This window comes from Microcaecilia unicolor, chromosome 12 (assembly GCF_901765095.1).
Source record: "Microcaecilia unicolor chromosome 12, aMicUni1.1, whole genome shotgun sequence".
Classification (NCBI taxonomy): Eukaryota; Metazoa; Chordata; class Amphibia; order Gymnophiona; family Siphonopidae; genus Microcaecilia; species Microcaecilia unicolor.
Window position 1 is genome coordinate 26,870,827 of NC_044042.1, and position 16,077 is coordinate 26,886,903.

At 41.2% G+C, this 16,077-nt stretch overlaps 1 protein-coding gene across 1 annotated transcript in view; it reads left to right on the plus strand.

The window, feature by feature from the left end:
* The window catches only part of KDM5B (lysine demethylase 5B), a 246,733-nt gene that overhangs the window by 81,816 nt on the left and 148,840 nt on the right, over window positions 1-16,077 (plus strand). Inside the window, 2 exon segments of the mRNA XM_030221829.1 lie at window positions 3,350-3,446; window positions 4,698-4,804. Of these exon segments, the coding sequence (XP_030077689.1) occupies window positions 3,350-3,446; window positions 4,698-4,804 (204 nt within the window).

Sequence of the window (16,077 nt, forward strand, 5' to 3'; positions counted from 1 at the left end):
GGAGGCCTTGAGGAATGGAACCTTCCCAGATACAATGAGAGGAGCCACAATTATACCAATATTGAAGCCCGCCCAAGACCCTCAGCTGGCATCTTCTTACAGGCCCATTTCATTATTCAATACGGATGCTAAGCTTTATGTGAAACTTTTAGCAGAACCAATTGCTGCCTATTATCCCACGTTTGGGAGTTCCACAAGCTGGATTTGTAAAAGGTAGAAACTCGGTAGTCAATGTTTGCCGTTTATTATCTGCATTGGAAACAATAAGTGCACAAAAATTGTCATCTTTGGTGGTGGGATTTGATATAGAAAGGGCTTTTGACACTGAATCTTGACTTTATCTCTGGGCAGTTTTGCAAGTCTTTGGTTTTCAGGGCCCAATATTATCCATGATACAATTATTGTGTATTGGCCCTTGGGCCCAGGCCCTGGTAAATGGTTTACTTCCCCAGAACTTTTCAGTTGGCAGAGGCACTTGGCAGGGGTGCCCTTTGTCAACTACATAATTTGTACTATGTATGGAACCCTTGGCCCTATTTGAGAGATCCGCATATTAGTGGCGTAAGAATTGGTATGACAGTTCAAAGTGGCATTGTTTGCAGATGATTGATTAGTGGCAATTACTAGCCCTCAGAGGACACTACCTAGACTTTTAGATGTATTAAATACCTTTGGGTAGTATTTGGGACTTTGGATCGATTATGAAAAATCTGAAGCTCTTGATGCGGGAGGTGATTCGGTAGCTAAATGGAGGGGATATTTGGGTCTATGGATCCCTCACAGTCTAGAGCAATTATGTTCAATAAATGTAACCCCATTATTATCAGCCACAAAATCTCTATGTACTAAATGGTGAGAGCTTCCATGGTCTTTGTGGGGTAGAATTCAACAATTAAAGATGGCATTGTTACATAGGAGGGTGTATTCCCTCCAACATTTACTACTTATTCTCAAAACAGATTTAGCCCTCTGGAATAAAATCATCAATAAATTTTTGTGGGGTTCCAAATGGCCCAGAATGTCGCTTAAGCATTAATTACAGTTATCTAGGAGGGATGGAGGCCTGGGTCTTCCAGATTTGAGAGCATATGCGATAGCGGGTCACCTACGATGTGCCTGAGATTGGATGTATCGTACTTTGGAATATTGTGGTGTAGAATGTGAGAGAGGTGCATATGTGTTATATGCAAAATCTGCTAAGCTTTCTCCATTTTTGCGCTGTCATGTCTTAGTACGGGTGGTGCCTTATTCCGTAAAAAATTTGGATTACAGGCACATAGCTCCCGTGTTCTGCCTATTCAGGGAAATGCAGACTTTCTACTGGGGTTATAGTCAGAAGATTTTCTTAGATGGCGCTGACTAGGACTATAGCATGTTATAGATGGATCCAAACCACAGATAGTTTCCTATGAGCAAGTAAGTGGGAATTATCGTTTGTAGTTGCAACACTATGTTCTAGGCTTATTTCATACCAACCCAGAAGACTTTACTGAATCAGACTGTGATGATAGTTGGCCGCTATTGGCAGTTCATAGAGGCCTTACCAGCTGATACTATCCTACAGTTAAGAAAGTAATAGGGGCTACACCATTAACAAGAGTGGTATCCCTCTGGGAATGAGATTTTGGAGACTATGCCCTAGAATGTTTGTGGAGTTTGAAAGATGGACCACGATTGTGGGTAGTATCCATTTGTAGGAATTACATTATAAGTTTTTAAGTATGTATATACACCCCAACTAGGGCAAAGAAAATGGGAATGCCTAATAACGGGAACATGTGTGAAGTGTTGGAATCCAGACGCTACCTACCATCATGGCGTGGGAATGCCTGCCAGTTCAGGCTTTTTGGACCATACTATGGGTTTATTTGGGGGACCTCTATGGGTGGCCACCCCAAGGATGTGTGTGTTAGATTATATTACTGGAGTAGCGGAGGGCACCTGTAAGATTGTGCTTTTTCTTCATTAAGTCGGCCCTGATGGCTAAGCGTTGTATTTTGTTACAATGGATACACCCCACCATCACCCAATGGAAGAATCTTATGCATGAGCTCCTCACTATGGAGCGTTTAACAGTAGAAAAGAGTGGTGTAAAGGCGAGGAAACATAACTTTATGGACTTCATATTTGCAGACCTATACAGTAAGGATCAGATCTGCGTTCCTTAACTATCTAATTGTACAGCAATTATGTATAATTCAGACTGAAACAGTATCTGATTTGTATTGTAATGGGAGGGTGGGAGAGGGGAGGGTTTTGGGAAGGGGGGAGGACCCTGGAAAAGTTAATTGTCAATTTGAATTTGGCTTATTCTGTTCTTATCGCCATTGAACTATATGTTTGATATTATTGTGGTTTGCATTGATAATAAAAAAAAATATTTGACACAAACACCTAGTTTGCCCAGAATTTCTGGTTCACACTATAAGTATATCTCCTTGCTGCTAGCCATAGAAGTTTGACCAGATTTAGGATATTGCTGCTACTCCCAAGTCCATTTTTGTCTTCCTCTTTGGCTTCTAACAAGTTAATATACTAAATCAAACACCTAGTCACTCATCTATTACCACAAAGCTTTAAACGAGACTGACAGCTACCAAAGCCTAGAAAGGTTGTCTGAACATTCTGGCATACATTCTGACTCGCCACATGAGACCCTCAAGAGATTGGGTCAGAGTCTGGTGGATATGATATTCTCCTATTGGGGAATTCATAAGATACATTTGTTACATTTCAAAGTAAGATGTCAGCATTCTTTTTCCATAATCTGATCAGTTGCTAAGATAGAAGCTTAGCAACAGATGACTTCTTTTGGGTCAAGGCTGCTATATGTGTTCACCCTCATCCCACTGGTAGGGAAAACCCTAACAAAACTCTGAAGGGCCTGGGGGAGCTATGATACTGATCTGTTTTGGCTGAGAGAGATCTGATTCTCACTTGCATAACTTTCTTCAATTTGGGACCTAAATCAGGTTAGAGATTGGTCCAACGTTTAGTATTACAATAGGGGGCATTATAATAGTTGTCATTACAAGGCCTGAACTGTGGGTTAAGTTAAATTTTATTGTACAGTAGGGGTAGACAGTTGAACTCCTTGTGGGCCACAAACCGGTCAGATTTTCAAAATATCCGTAATGAATATGTACAAGATGACGTTTTGCATGCAAAATTTTGAAAACCTGACTGGCTTGTGGCACTCTGAGTGGAGTTAGCCACCATCACTGTATAGCAGGGGTAGCCGGTCTGACCAGTAAGCTAAAAATGTAACATTCTGGATGACAAGCTTTGCATGACTGGGTACATTTATGATATTAATGCTGTGTGTTAAAACCAGATTATTATTTCATAGGCTATCAATATCAAAACAGAGCCAGGTGAAGACCCAGAGGGTAGAACACACAATCTGAGACGCAGAATGGGATGTGCAGCTGTAAAATGTGAGAATGGTAAGTACAGAGGCACAATAGGAGACAACTGTGTGAGCTGGAAGGAGAAGTGTGTTGCAAGAATATACGAGCCAGCCGCTCAGAGCACAAGGTGGCTGTACGGAAGAGTGGTATAGCTTGTACATTCAGGGATCCATGATTTTTCCTGCTTTGATGTTGTGGCCATCAGTGTTCTTGGTTTGAATGTTATTTTGTTTAATGGTAATAGGAGATGAGCATGGCCAGCAAGTAAACAGAACGATCCTCTTTCTGCTATGTCCTATTTAATTTCTTGCCTGTAATTCATTTTTTTCTTAAGAGGGGCCAACCATACTGTCCTGAAGACCCCACAGCTAGGTAGCTTTTCAGGATATCCACAGTCATAAGAAAAATTAGTGCACAGTGTAAGCATAGTATATTCAGACTTAGCTAAACATATTCATTGTATGTACCCTAACAGTTCAACTGGTGGTTCAGATTTCACATCACTGCTCCATGCCATCTTGAAGATTTTTGGTTCTAGGTTTCTAGATGCAAACCTGCATTGCTTTTACAAAAGCTGTTTATTTGGATTTTGCTCTCACCCTTTTCAGCAGTAGCTGCAACGCGAGTTACATTTAGGTACACTGGGTATTTCCCTGTCCCCGGAGGGCTCACAATCTAATTTTGTACCTAATTGTATCACCTTGTACAACCTCTAAGGTTCTGATATCTGTGAAACATTTTTATAAAGTTGGTATAGTTCTTTAATTTTTTTTAATAACCTAGCAGTGTCAAATATCAGATGATTACAAAAATATTTGTAGTTGGACTAATATAGCAATCACACTACTTTATCCAAATGCCCAGATTTCTTCTTTTCACCAGGATTATCTGTTGTTTTAAGGTTCCAGGCAACTATACAAATGCAAGAGAGATTATACATGTATAATAAAACACAGTATGATTTGTTTTAAGTTAGCAGTAATTAGTCTTTTTAGCATAATCTAATAATGGTACTTTGACATCACTCATGGGTTCTAAATTGTGAGTCCTTCTGAATCTGTAGGACCTGATTCATCAAGGGTTCTCCCCCCCTCCCATAAACACAATAGGAGAAAAGTCTTAATGAATCTGACCCTTAATGTCTATACAAAAATTTCAAAGGCAGCTTGTGCATTAAGATATTTACTACATACTTTTCATGTGACCCTACTTATGCCACTTATTTTGTATACATCAGTAGAATTTTCTCTTCCTAGAGTAACCCAGCTCTTGTTGTTTTGCTCTCAGTAGCAGAGGTGATCCAAGAAACCCTGACAGTAATAAAATGGGAACATACTGTGAAGAAAGAAGCAGAGAAACATAAGAAGAATCAATCTAAAAAAAACATGAATTCAGTGAGTATAGTAAGTTTAGACACTTAACTTTGCTTTTGGGATTGAAAATGGTTAGCATAAGTTTCTATGATATGCTTTGAGTAAATCTTGCTTTTTTCCCCTCCCCCACTACTTTGCCCTCCAGCTACCATTTGAGACTATTGTCTAGGTAATAGTAGTTAAGTGCCCCATACTATCAGAAAGGGGATGGTGAAGGTGTTGCTCCTAGCTGGATCATCGTCCCCGATTCAACAGACACTTGAGTGTTACGCAGTTACATTGCAACCAGAATGTCGGCGTGGGAGTTTTGCTGTAAGGCCTGAGGAGGGAGCATTGGACCCCTTGGGGCAAGACACATTGTTGTCTACCAAACAACTAACGTACTTCTGTGTCCAGCTGCAAAGTGAATTCGGAATTTGGATCTCCAGCCAGGGGATGTATGGAGTACAGGGACACTGGAGTACAGGGCGGTGGAATCCCTCCTGCTGTGGAGACAGCTGAGATTGGAATACTAGGGGAAATCAAGATATTGGAGGCCCCCATGGGGTAACACTGGAAACGTTAAGGTCAGCTATGAAGAATATGGTTGAAACAAAAGATCTTTGGCAGAGATGACTAATCTTGTGTATAAAGTTGATGCGCTCTCCTCAAACCTTGATATAGTTCGGCTGGAGGGAATTGAACAGTCTTCACAGATGCAAAAGGAAGTAAAAACTTTGGTTAAATCTTTTTATTGACAATAATATCAGTACAAGCATATACAGAGCTCAAAAGGGAACAAAATGCAAGTACAGAAAATCATCAATCCTAAAATAGTCTTCTTTCTTTTATTTTTCACCCCCACCCCATCCCTCTCTAACCTATTTCTGAACCCCATTTCTTCTACAGTCACAAATTATGTGGGAACTATCACGTGAACTCCTCCTGCCAAACCCACTCTCACAGGAAAACATCCAGTACCAGAAAGTATAGACAAAAGCCACATATCCCAGCATCCAACTAAATGTTCCACAAAGAGAAAACCAGACATGGGAAAAAACTCTGTCCAGCCATTATGGGTGAAAAAAAATCAAAAAAATTACGAGTCCCAAAGAATGAGGTCCAAGAGCAGTCCAATCAAAACAGCAAAAATTTCTAAAATGTCTAAAAATAAGGGATGCAGCAGCTATCTTAAGAGCCAGCATCGGCAGGAAGAGTATGTAAAAAAGATTGTGCTGCCTCCACTGATGAAAAGAAATGAGTTTGACCCCCATGAGTGACCATAAATCGTGCAGGATAACAAACTCATTGGAAATCTTACAATCATATAATTGAGTGTATAAGGGAGCAAAATCTTTGTGCTGAGCGCACACTCATAATTTTTGATTACATAAGTACTTTTTCCACGATGTAATGCCTGAAGTATGACTTGCTTATGCTCATAATGGCACACATGAATATCCACAACACTGGGATGGGCAGTAACCATGCTCCGAGAACCCAAGCGACGGGCCCACTTGGGTTCGTGGATTGTGGAATCCAACATTCTAATGTATGCACCAGCTCCATGTCTAGCAAAGGTTCTGCAAGGCCAACCAACCAGAAATTGTGTCTTGTGTTGCCCTCCAGGGCTTCTACTTTGTGTTCCAATTGCTGAACCTTGGTACAAAGTTGCTCCACCTCACGGGATGTGCCTCGGGCCTGAGTTTCCAACACCCCAACCTGATGTTGCTGCACATCCAGTTCCAGTTGTTCAGGTGCTCGTGAGCGGGCCTCTGTTTGATCATGTAGATACAGCAATTTTGCATCCAGCACCTCCTTCACTGCAGCCCACATCTCCGACACATTCTGAAATCCAAACAGTGCTTGTCAAAGGACTTGGCAGGATTGATGGAACTGTCATGTTGGATGAAACTCCCTTCTGCATGACTTTACTTTTGCGGGTAACTTCAAAGCCACACCAACAGCAATATTCTCAAAGATCACACCCCGTCGGGCTAACAAAGTGTAAATCACAAGAATCAAATCCACCCACTTCTATGAGAATTATATGCTGAGAAAGTGGCTTTATTGGTGGGGAGACAGGAGCTGAACAGGCAGCATTGACTCCTGTTTTAGGTATCACATGATCCTCGAAGTAAAAACTTTAAAAGAAACTGTGTCAATAGTGAAAGATCAGAAGTATGTGCATAGAAAGTTCGAGCAACTAGAAAACTAATCGAAGACTGAATTTAAGGGTTTTAATTATGAGTGTAACTCCTGTGGATTTGACTAGTGATGGAAGGAGTTCTTAGTGATGAGAAAAGAAACAAAAACAATTAGGTGCTACTTTTTTTTTTTTTTTTTTTTACTAGCATACCCATGTAAATGTGTGATGAAATATTTGGGAATGGTATGTGTTTTTTGCCCTAGAATACCTTAGATTTTTTTTCTTGATATGAAGAAACTAACCAGTGAAGTTGTCTCATCTTGGTTATATGATGGATTGGTTGTAATGTTCTGGTTAAGCCTTTGCTTTTTGTCATTTTCTACAATGATGATCTATCTTTGGTCTGCTCTTCTCAATTTTGAGGGTCTAAGGATATTGTAAATAAATTAAAAAAAAAATGTTGCACTCAGGAACACCACAGATACTTCAGAAGACAGCTCACTGAACTACTTGTGGATTGAACCGACTGCCTCCTTAAATCAAAAGAATGCACAATTATTGCTAAACCTGTTAAAGGCAGATTGAACAAATAATCAGTAGACAAACTACCAAGGCAAACGGTAAAGCAAGTGAAAACTGCTGTGACCAGGCTGAGCAACTCCTATGTATTCCAACTAGGTAGTTTGTGCCCTTTTTATTTGGGGGGGGGGGAGCTCTGCCATTATCCCCAGCATTTCCCCTTCTCTTCCCTGCCGTACCATAGTCCAGTATAAACCCTCCCATATCTTTCCTCCTGTGGCATCCAGCATTTCTCTCCTTCCCTCCCTTGCACTCAGGGCATATGTACAGTTACATAACAGTGCTTCCATATTGGAATTGGTGTCCTCAAAAAAAAAAAATAAACATTTTTGAAAAAAACTCTTGTCAGATATTTTGTAACACATTAAACTTTTCATAATATTTTCATTAATGTTATTTTAAATAGGTTTTGCAATTTGTTTGATATAAGTTTACAGCTTTAGAGTGTTGTAGAGTCCACAAGCATTTAGTATTGTTTTTATTTTATTTATATTTTAAAGCACAGAGAGAGAGCACAGTGAACACTCAGGTTCTTGTAAAATTCAATTAGAATTTCTGCGCGTACTTAAGCAACAGAAGTATACTATGTTGCAGTGCTGCCTGAATCTGCAGCAGCAACTTGGAGAAAAGAAGGCTGGACTTTGGTCCTGGGGAACTGGGTTCAATTCTCACTGCAGGCATAGGTGGCTCCTTGTGACTCTGGGCAAGTCACTTAACCCTCCATTGCCCCAGGTACAAATAAAGTACCTAAGCTGCATTGAGCCTGCCATGAGTGGGAAAGCGCGGGGTACAAATGTAAAAAAAAAAAAAATGTGGCACTACCTCAGTCTTTGCCTTTCTGTGGAGCCAGACACATCACTGAAGTACTTTTTTGTGTATTTTTTTCTGTCACTAATTGGTTTTATTCCAGGTACGTGTGGCCTGGATTATCCACTGTTAGAAGTAGGATACTGGGCTAGATTGACCATTGGTCTGTCCCAGTATGGCTATTCTTATGTTCACTGTCATACAGTTCCCAGTTCCTCATAGTGTCTTAGGTTATCAGCCATTTCTAAATTTATTTCTTTTTACACATTTTCCTGATATTTGCCTTTATGAAAGGCCTTGAGTGCCCCAGCTGGGTACAAACTATAGGTGCTTGAGTTAACTGAAGTTGTAGTTTTCCAAAGTATGTTCTAATTATCATTTATTAAAATTTAATATACTGCCTTCCTTGCACGCAAATAAAAGCATTTTAAATTAAAAAACAGAAAATCAGAAAGGAATGCCAACAAGTATATAGGAAAGACCTAGCTATTGCAGACATCTAGCCAAAATTCAAACAAACATAAAACATTTGTACATGTACAACCCCCCCCATCCCCCACTGCAGAAATCAACCTGGTTATGTGTATGTATAGGCCTGTTGAAAGAGGTATGTTTTTAGAGATGTTTTAAATGAAGAATATGAAGGGTTAAGTCGAAGATATTGTGGCAGTGAATTCCATAATGCAGATGAAACAAAGTAAAGGGCACTTGATCTTGTAGACTGTAGTAGATCTTTAGAAGAATGAGGGAGAACCAACCTATTATCGTGCAGTGAACATAAAGTACGGGAGGGGGTGTAAGGACTCACTGCAGAGGAAAGGTAAGTGGGAAGACCACTGTTCAGAACCTTATCAATATGGAACTTTGTAGGTGCAAGTGCTTTGAAAATGAGCCCCTAGTGCAGCAAGACCATATCAGTAATGGATAACAATGGTGCTTGCAGTGTCTAGGGCCTGACTATGAACCCTTTCAATATAATTTGTGTTCAGGGGTGTCAGAGAGGTCTTCAGGGTTGAGAGAAACGGTACAAATGAATTTTTGGTGTTTCCAAGTCCAGTGCATAGGCAGAATTGGTCTCATAGGTCCTGGAGTTGCATCAGATACTGGGGCTGCTGTTACCAAACACACTTTCCAGTTGGCTTTGTCTGCATTTCCTTATACCCAGGCAAGCTTGATGCTTGAGGGTCATGTCACAACTCATGATATCAGATTTATGTAGCCTATTTGAGGTTAGTCTCCATGGAAGAAATTTGTAAGGCTCATACATGGGTCCACACAGTCATATCACACTGTTGTCTAGAAAGAGACTTCTTACACTACAGCAGGTTTAGCCTTTCCATCATTTATCTCCCCAGGCCCATTTCTCCATTTCCTGACTGTTTAAAAAAAAAAAAAAAAAAAAAAAGTAGGCTAGTTAACATAAAAATATATTTGTCTGCCTGTTGCGGGACCTTGCATATTTGTTTTTCCCATCTCCCCCCCCCCCTTTTTTTTTTTTTTTGAGGGCAGCCTGCACTGAGTCCAGTGGTACCTGTCCTCAAAGAAAACAAAGTTATTTACCTGTAGCGAAAATTCTCCTTGGACAGCAGGATACAAATCCTCACATACCCACCCACCTTCCTACTCACCTATTTCTTCAAAGAGTTGTATTCTACTAAGATTTATTACTGGACTGATGTGGTCCCATGTCTGTGTCAGGTGGGACATGGTATGTGTGCACAGTGAGGCTTCTCAAAAGCTTGTAGAATAATAGAAGTTGGAGTAGCTTTCCTGTACCGAGATCTGTTGGTGACATCACCAACAACGTGAGGATTGTATCTTGCTCTCCACATAGAACATTTGCTACAGGTAAGTAGCTGTTTATAACATGCATTATCATAAAATTGCTTGAGATGTAAAACAGAATATGAAAGGGGATAAGATGATAGTAAAATGAACATACAGGGCCTGATATTTAGTGTAAGTAGGTTTAGTGTAAATAGGAGTGGAGGAGTAGCCGAGTGGTTAGTGCAGTGGACTCTGATTCTGGGGAACTGGGTTTGATTCCCACTGCAGCTCCTTGTAACTCTGGGCAAGTCACTTAACCCTCCATTGCCCCTGGTACAAAATAAGTACCTGAATATATGTAAACTGCTTTGAATGTAGTTGCAAAAACCTCAGAAAGGCGGTGTATCAAGTCCAATTTCCCTTTATTAAAGAAATATAGGCATTCAAAACATTATAAAAAGCAGATAACATTCAAAAGTGGTAGATCATCCATTCCCTACTCTTGTCCAGTCCCATCAAACACCAGAACAGATATCTAATCGTATCAACATGGGAAGTTCACCAAAGGAGGGGAGCCTGGACTCTTATGATGCACCCCCAGGTGTTAAGCAATTATGGATGAAGGGAAAAGGAGTTATCCCCTCTCTCCATCCCCCAACCCCCCCCCCCTTTACAGGGTATTAGAAAAAAGGGCAAGAGCAAGGAAAGAACATGGTGCCACCATTATAAATTTAATTCATTAAGTACTAAGCTACATGCTCAAGGAGGTAAAGATTGCCCAAAAAATCATCTTGTGTTTGATAGCAGAACAAGCATCCCTTGTCTCCATTACTATAAGATAATGGAACATGCCATGCCAGAACATGGGTGGATAATCCAACACCCAATATTATAATATGCATTTTTTTTTACCAAGTATACAGGATTTATGAAACAGCAAACGTTCATAGCGGGAGAGTGCTCCACAGGAGCCACCTTCCCAAACAAGACAGCCAGTGGAGATAGAATGAGAGCCCTCTCCAGTAATGACTGTAGAAAATGTAGCACTTTAGACCAAAAAACCTGAATCTGGACAAAGCTAGAAGGCATGAGAGGCATATCTTGGCTCTCACACTTAGCACAAAGAGATGACCTCACACAGCCAGCATAATCTTGTTTTGGAGAAAAAAAAAGGCTCTAGTAAGCATCTGAAACTGGCACACTCTATGGGGAGTGCTGTGTAGTTGGCATGGTATTAATGTAAGAGAAGAAATCAGATCCGTCTGTTGTAGATGGATCTGAAGCTCATCATTCCATCTCTGTAAAATAGCATCAAAATTCTTTGGAGGAGAAATATTAGCAAGTAATTTATAAAGACCAGACACCAACATTTGTGGTTGACCTGAAGGAACAAAGAATTCATTCAGATTTCCAGCCAAGCCTCGCACAAACTCCACCTTTAATACAGTGGTGGTATAGTGCGAGGTTCGCATATACAAAAATAAAATCTAAGTCGGGAAGGCAATAATTTAGCTGAAGGGTTACAAAGGACTGTAGCCCCATCCTCTGATGTCAGAAGATCCTCTACAAATGTAATCCCCCTCTGGCAGCCCAGCGATGAAAGGCACCTATATACGATTCTGGGGGGAAATCTGCATTCCCTAGTAACATAGTAGATGATGACGGCAGAAAAAGACCTGCACGGTCCATCCAGTCTGCCCAACAAGATAACTCATATTTGCTGCTTTTTGTGTATACCCTACTTTGATTTGTACCTGTGCTCTTCAGGCAACATATCAGTATGGACAGAGGCTTTGTTGAGTAATGCTAATAGTGTGCCAAGTAGCTTGCATACTTGGCACACTAGAGCCCATGAAGTGGGTAAAATCTCCAACCCCAGGATGGAGAGTGCACCATACATCAGTAACATCCAAAGTTGTACATAATAAAGGGATCCCCCTAGTGACATTCAGGCGTTCCTTCCGAGTGTTGTGGGTTTTATCCATATCAGGGTCTGCCACAATGTTAAAATCTCCTCCCACCACTAAATCTGTATAATAAGTCAAATGTATTGAGGAAATTAAATGTTGAAAAAAGCGATTGTAGACATTGCTTTTATGCAAAATATATATGCCCCCAAAGATGTTCGGTTCATGAGACCCTGAGCTAGTATATACCGGCTATTCGGGGGCAACCACAAGAGACTGCACTAAACCTGTAGGGATTTATGGAATAAGATAACACCCGCTTTTTTCCCCTGAGCAGGAGCCTCCACGTAGGAACTGACCCACCAGGTCCTTAGCTCTTTATGCTCTGCTGCTGACAAATGAGTTTCTTGGAAGCATGTTTTCAGTGAAGACTAAGATTTTTTTTTTCCCGTTTAGTAGGAGAGTTGATGCCCCCTACATTCCAAGAGACAACCTTAAACACTATTAAGTGATCCCCCTGGGGCACAACATCAACAGCAGAATACTAAAAATCATATCAAAGGGATATTTGTCCCAGCCTCCCTGCAGCTCCCATGGGTGACACCAAAAGAACCCCCCCCTCCTACAACCCTCTCCCCTCCCCCACACAGCTGACTTCCCTTTCCTACGAAATCCCAGATTCACTCCATCAACACCCCCTTCCACATTTGACAGCTTGTCAAAGAGGCCAGGTCATGAACAACACTATTCTATCCACCCACCTCTTAATATTACTTATTCCCATAAGTAAATTATATAAAAAGAAAGAAGAGGGAAAAAAACGTGCAGAGGCCTGTTCTAGGAAAACAAGCAGGCATGCCAGATATGTGTGAGGTTGCTGACCAGATACGTATGAGAACATAAAAGTCCACAGCCCCCAACACAAGGTGCAAGGACAAAGCCCCGTGGTGAATCCACACAGTAGTAACTTATAACAAAAGGTCATATCAATAATACTTCAATCCCCCCCCCCCCCCCCCCCCCCCCACAAAAACACTTCCAGGTGCTCCACTGAGGTGTTAGATATCATCGCAGACAGCCAGGAAGAAATCGAGTCCAGCAAAGTGCTATCCAAACTCCTGGAAGAGACCATGTCTACAGCTCAGAGTCAAAAAGGTGCAGAGACCTCCTATAAGGTGACCTAAATGAAGAAGAACAAGTAGAGAACCAAAGGCATCATCATGAAGAGCTAGTCTTTCCAGTGGGGTCATTGATGTTATCAATCCACCCTCTAGGCCATTCAGAAAATCTTGAGCAGCTGTGACAGTAGTAGAGTTTCTGTTGCCCGTTATGCGTGGCCCGCAATTTCGCTGGGTACAACCGTGCACAATTTATTTGTTGTGCAAGGTTGAGCAGAGTAGTCTTGAAAATGGAGAGTTTTTTTTCCCCATTATGAAGCAAGTATTTCCCAGAGCACAGAGCTAGAATAGCCTATTTTTTGCATAGTTGAGGGCCCAAAAGATAATAGGCCTTGGTCAGTTGTCCCCTGGGCATTTAGCTCTAAGTCTGTGAGTGCTTTCCATCTGCAAGGGCCCCAAATGCTCAACCAGGTGCAGTTGTTGTGATAGCCAGGTTTACAGAAAGTACCTTACGTCTCTGTCCAACAACGATTCCGGTAGGCCCACAAGGCGCAAATTTTATTACACTGTGATCGGTTCTCCAGGTCGTCAACCTTTTGCTGTAATTCAGCGAGCCGTATTTGCAGCAGGGTTTGGGTCTGCGAGAGTGCTTGGGCCTGGTCCTCCAGCTCCCTGATCTTATGATACTGCATATCCAACTCTAGACCAAAGTCTTGTGTCTCCTCTGCTCCATCATAAAGTTGTCAGAAAAAAACATAGGCATATATTCTGTCGGCTCATCCATGCCTTCTATTTTCCACATCACTCCCTTTGAATTCAAGAAAGCTTGGGACAAGTACACAGGATCTCTGACACTGTTTTTGTCTCCACCACTTCCACCGGGAGGCTGTTCCATGAATTCAACACCCTTTATGTGAAGAAAAAAGTCTCCGGTTACTTCCAATTCTATCCCCTTTCACAGTCATCCTATGCCCCCGATACTTGCCTCCTGTGCATTTATGCTGCATAAATATATAAATGTCTTTCATCAGAAGCCAAATGTGTCAACTGGATTTTTAGAGAAACAGAACTCTGATGAAGCAAAGTCAAACACTTTTTCCACTGTGTAGGTGAGACCTTGGCCTGAGCTTATGACAGGGCACAACAAAAATCTGAAGCACTGGGTCACCATGGTGCTAATAAAAAATGAACCCAGGTGCCTGGAATTTTGTGCACCATAACTGGCCAACACAAAATCAGTGAGCATTGCTCTGTCTTCATGCATGGGTTTCATTAGGTTTAAGCCACATGGCACTGGAAGAAATGCCAATGCAAGCCTTACAAAACTTGAGACTACAAGATTAGTACTGAAGTTCCTGCTCTACACCACTTAAATCTAATAACAGCTACATGAACAAAGGTAAAACAGCTGTTTTGCAGCAAAAAGAAGGAAAAGTAGGATAACCAGAGGACCCTAACTGACCCGAGGCACCCTGGATATGAAGAGGGGTAAGGAAGGAGGTGGGCAGTTAGGAATCCTAAGGGGAGCATGAGAGACAGACAAGACATTGGGTGAGGGCATGGTATAGGAGAATATGAGGGAGAGGAGAGAGATCTTTGAGATCTAGGCCATAGTGATGCATGAAGCAAAAATGTGCATCTATCAGAGGTCATCGATATGCTGCTGACAGGCTTGTTAGAAGTGGAGGGAGAGGGAAGGGATATGAGATACTGCCTTCTGCTAAGAACGTGGAGTTGCAATAATGGCCTAATTTACTACGTTTTGTTTTCTCGTACACACAGAATGAAACCAAGCCCTCTGCAGCTGACTCCTAAATCTTTTAGGCTGGTTCCTAGATTCAAAGAAATACAGGTCCCAACAAGCCTTGCATAATACTTCCATATCTAGCAGGACCAGTAAGCGTGGTATACACTGATTTTATTATGCATTTGGGACCTGTATTTTCTTCCAACACATTAAGGTTACATGAGGTAAGGGACACGTGCTGTAAAAGGAGAGAAACTTATGAGGAAACCAACAGCCATCAAAATCTCTAGGCAAAAACCACTCTGAAGATTCAAGGCAGAAACTAGCTCCCAGAACTTGCACTGTTACTACAGCACCCGTTCTCATTCTGCATGCCTTTTTCCTACCACCCAAGGCATCACCTCAATCAAAACAGTCTTTCCATATGAAGGTCACACAAAGTTCCTTTATTTAAACTGAAGAAAACTTGTGAAATTTGGGCAAATGTTTTCTGAACATTTAGCTGCAATTTCAGTTTTAATCAGTTCTACTTCTTTTGTACTTTATTTAAAAAAAAAAAAATCACCAGTTAGTGCTTAAAGCCGAACCAGCTACGGTATTTTGGGGGCAAAGTCAACACTTCTGGTACACTCATTTGTAATATTGCAACTTGATTATTGCAATTCTCTTTATAAAGGTCTTAAGCTCAAAGATCTACATTGCTTACAACTTGTACAGAATACTGCCATTTGGATAATTTATAAAGCCAAGAAATTTGATCCTATAACACCACTTTTGATAGACTGTCATTGGCTCCCAATATCTCATCAAATCACCTATAAGCTGCTTATGTTTTTCAAGGTTTTAGCTTCAAAAGAGCCTCTTTATCTCTACCATTGAAGCTTTTTGTCCAGTGTCTCCCATACTGCTGCTGTAAACTCTGCGGTAATCTCCATCGCCCAGGCTGAACTAAGGGCAGGGCTAGGAGGATAGTATGGGGCCACTATCCTACTTTCAAAGGGACATTGCTTGTCAGAAAAAGCTGTCCGATGTACCACAAGGTAAAGAACACCTTCCAATATTCATCCCGCTAAATAGGGATCATTTTCAGATAAAACTTTGCAGATAAGTGCGGGATAGCAGGGCACAGATGACCTCACTTTTCAGTGACTACTCTCATTGTGTCACGTGACTTCTCAAGGGCCTGATATTTTTTTTAAAAGTACACGATTGGTTCTGACTACATAATTTGGATTTTGCTG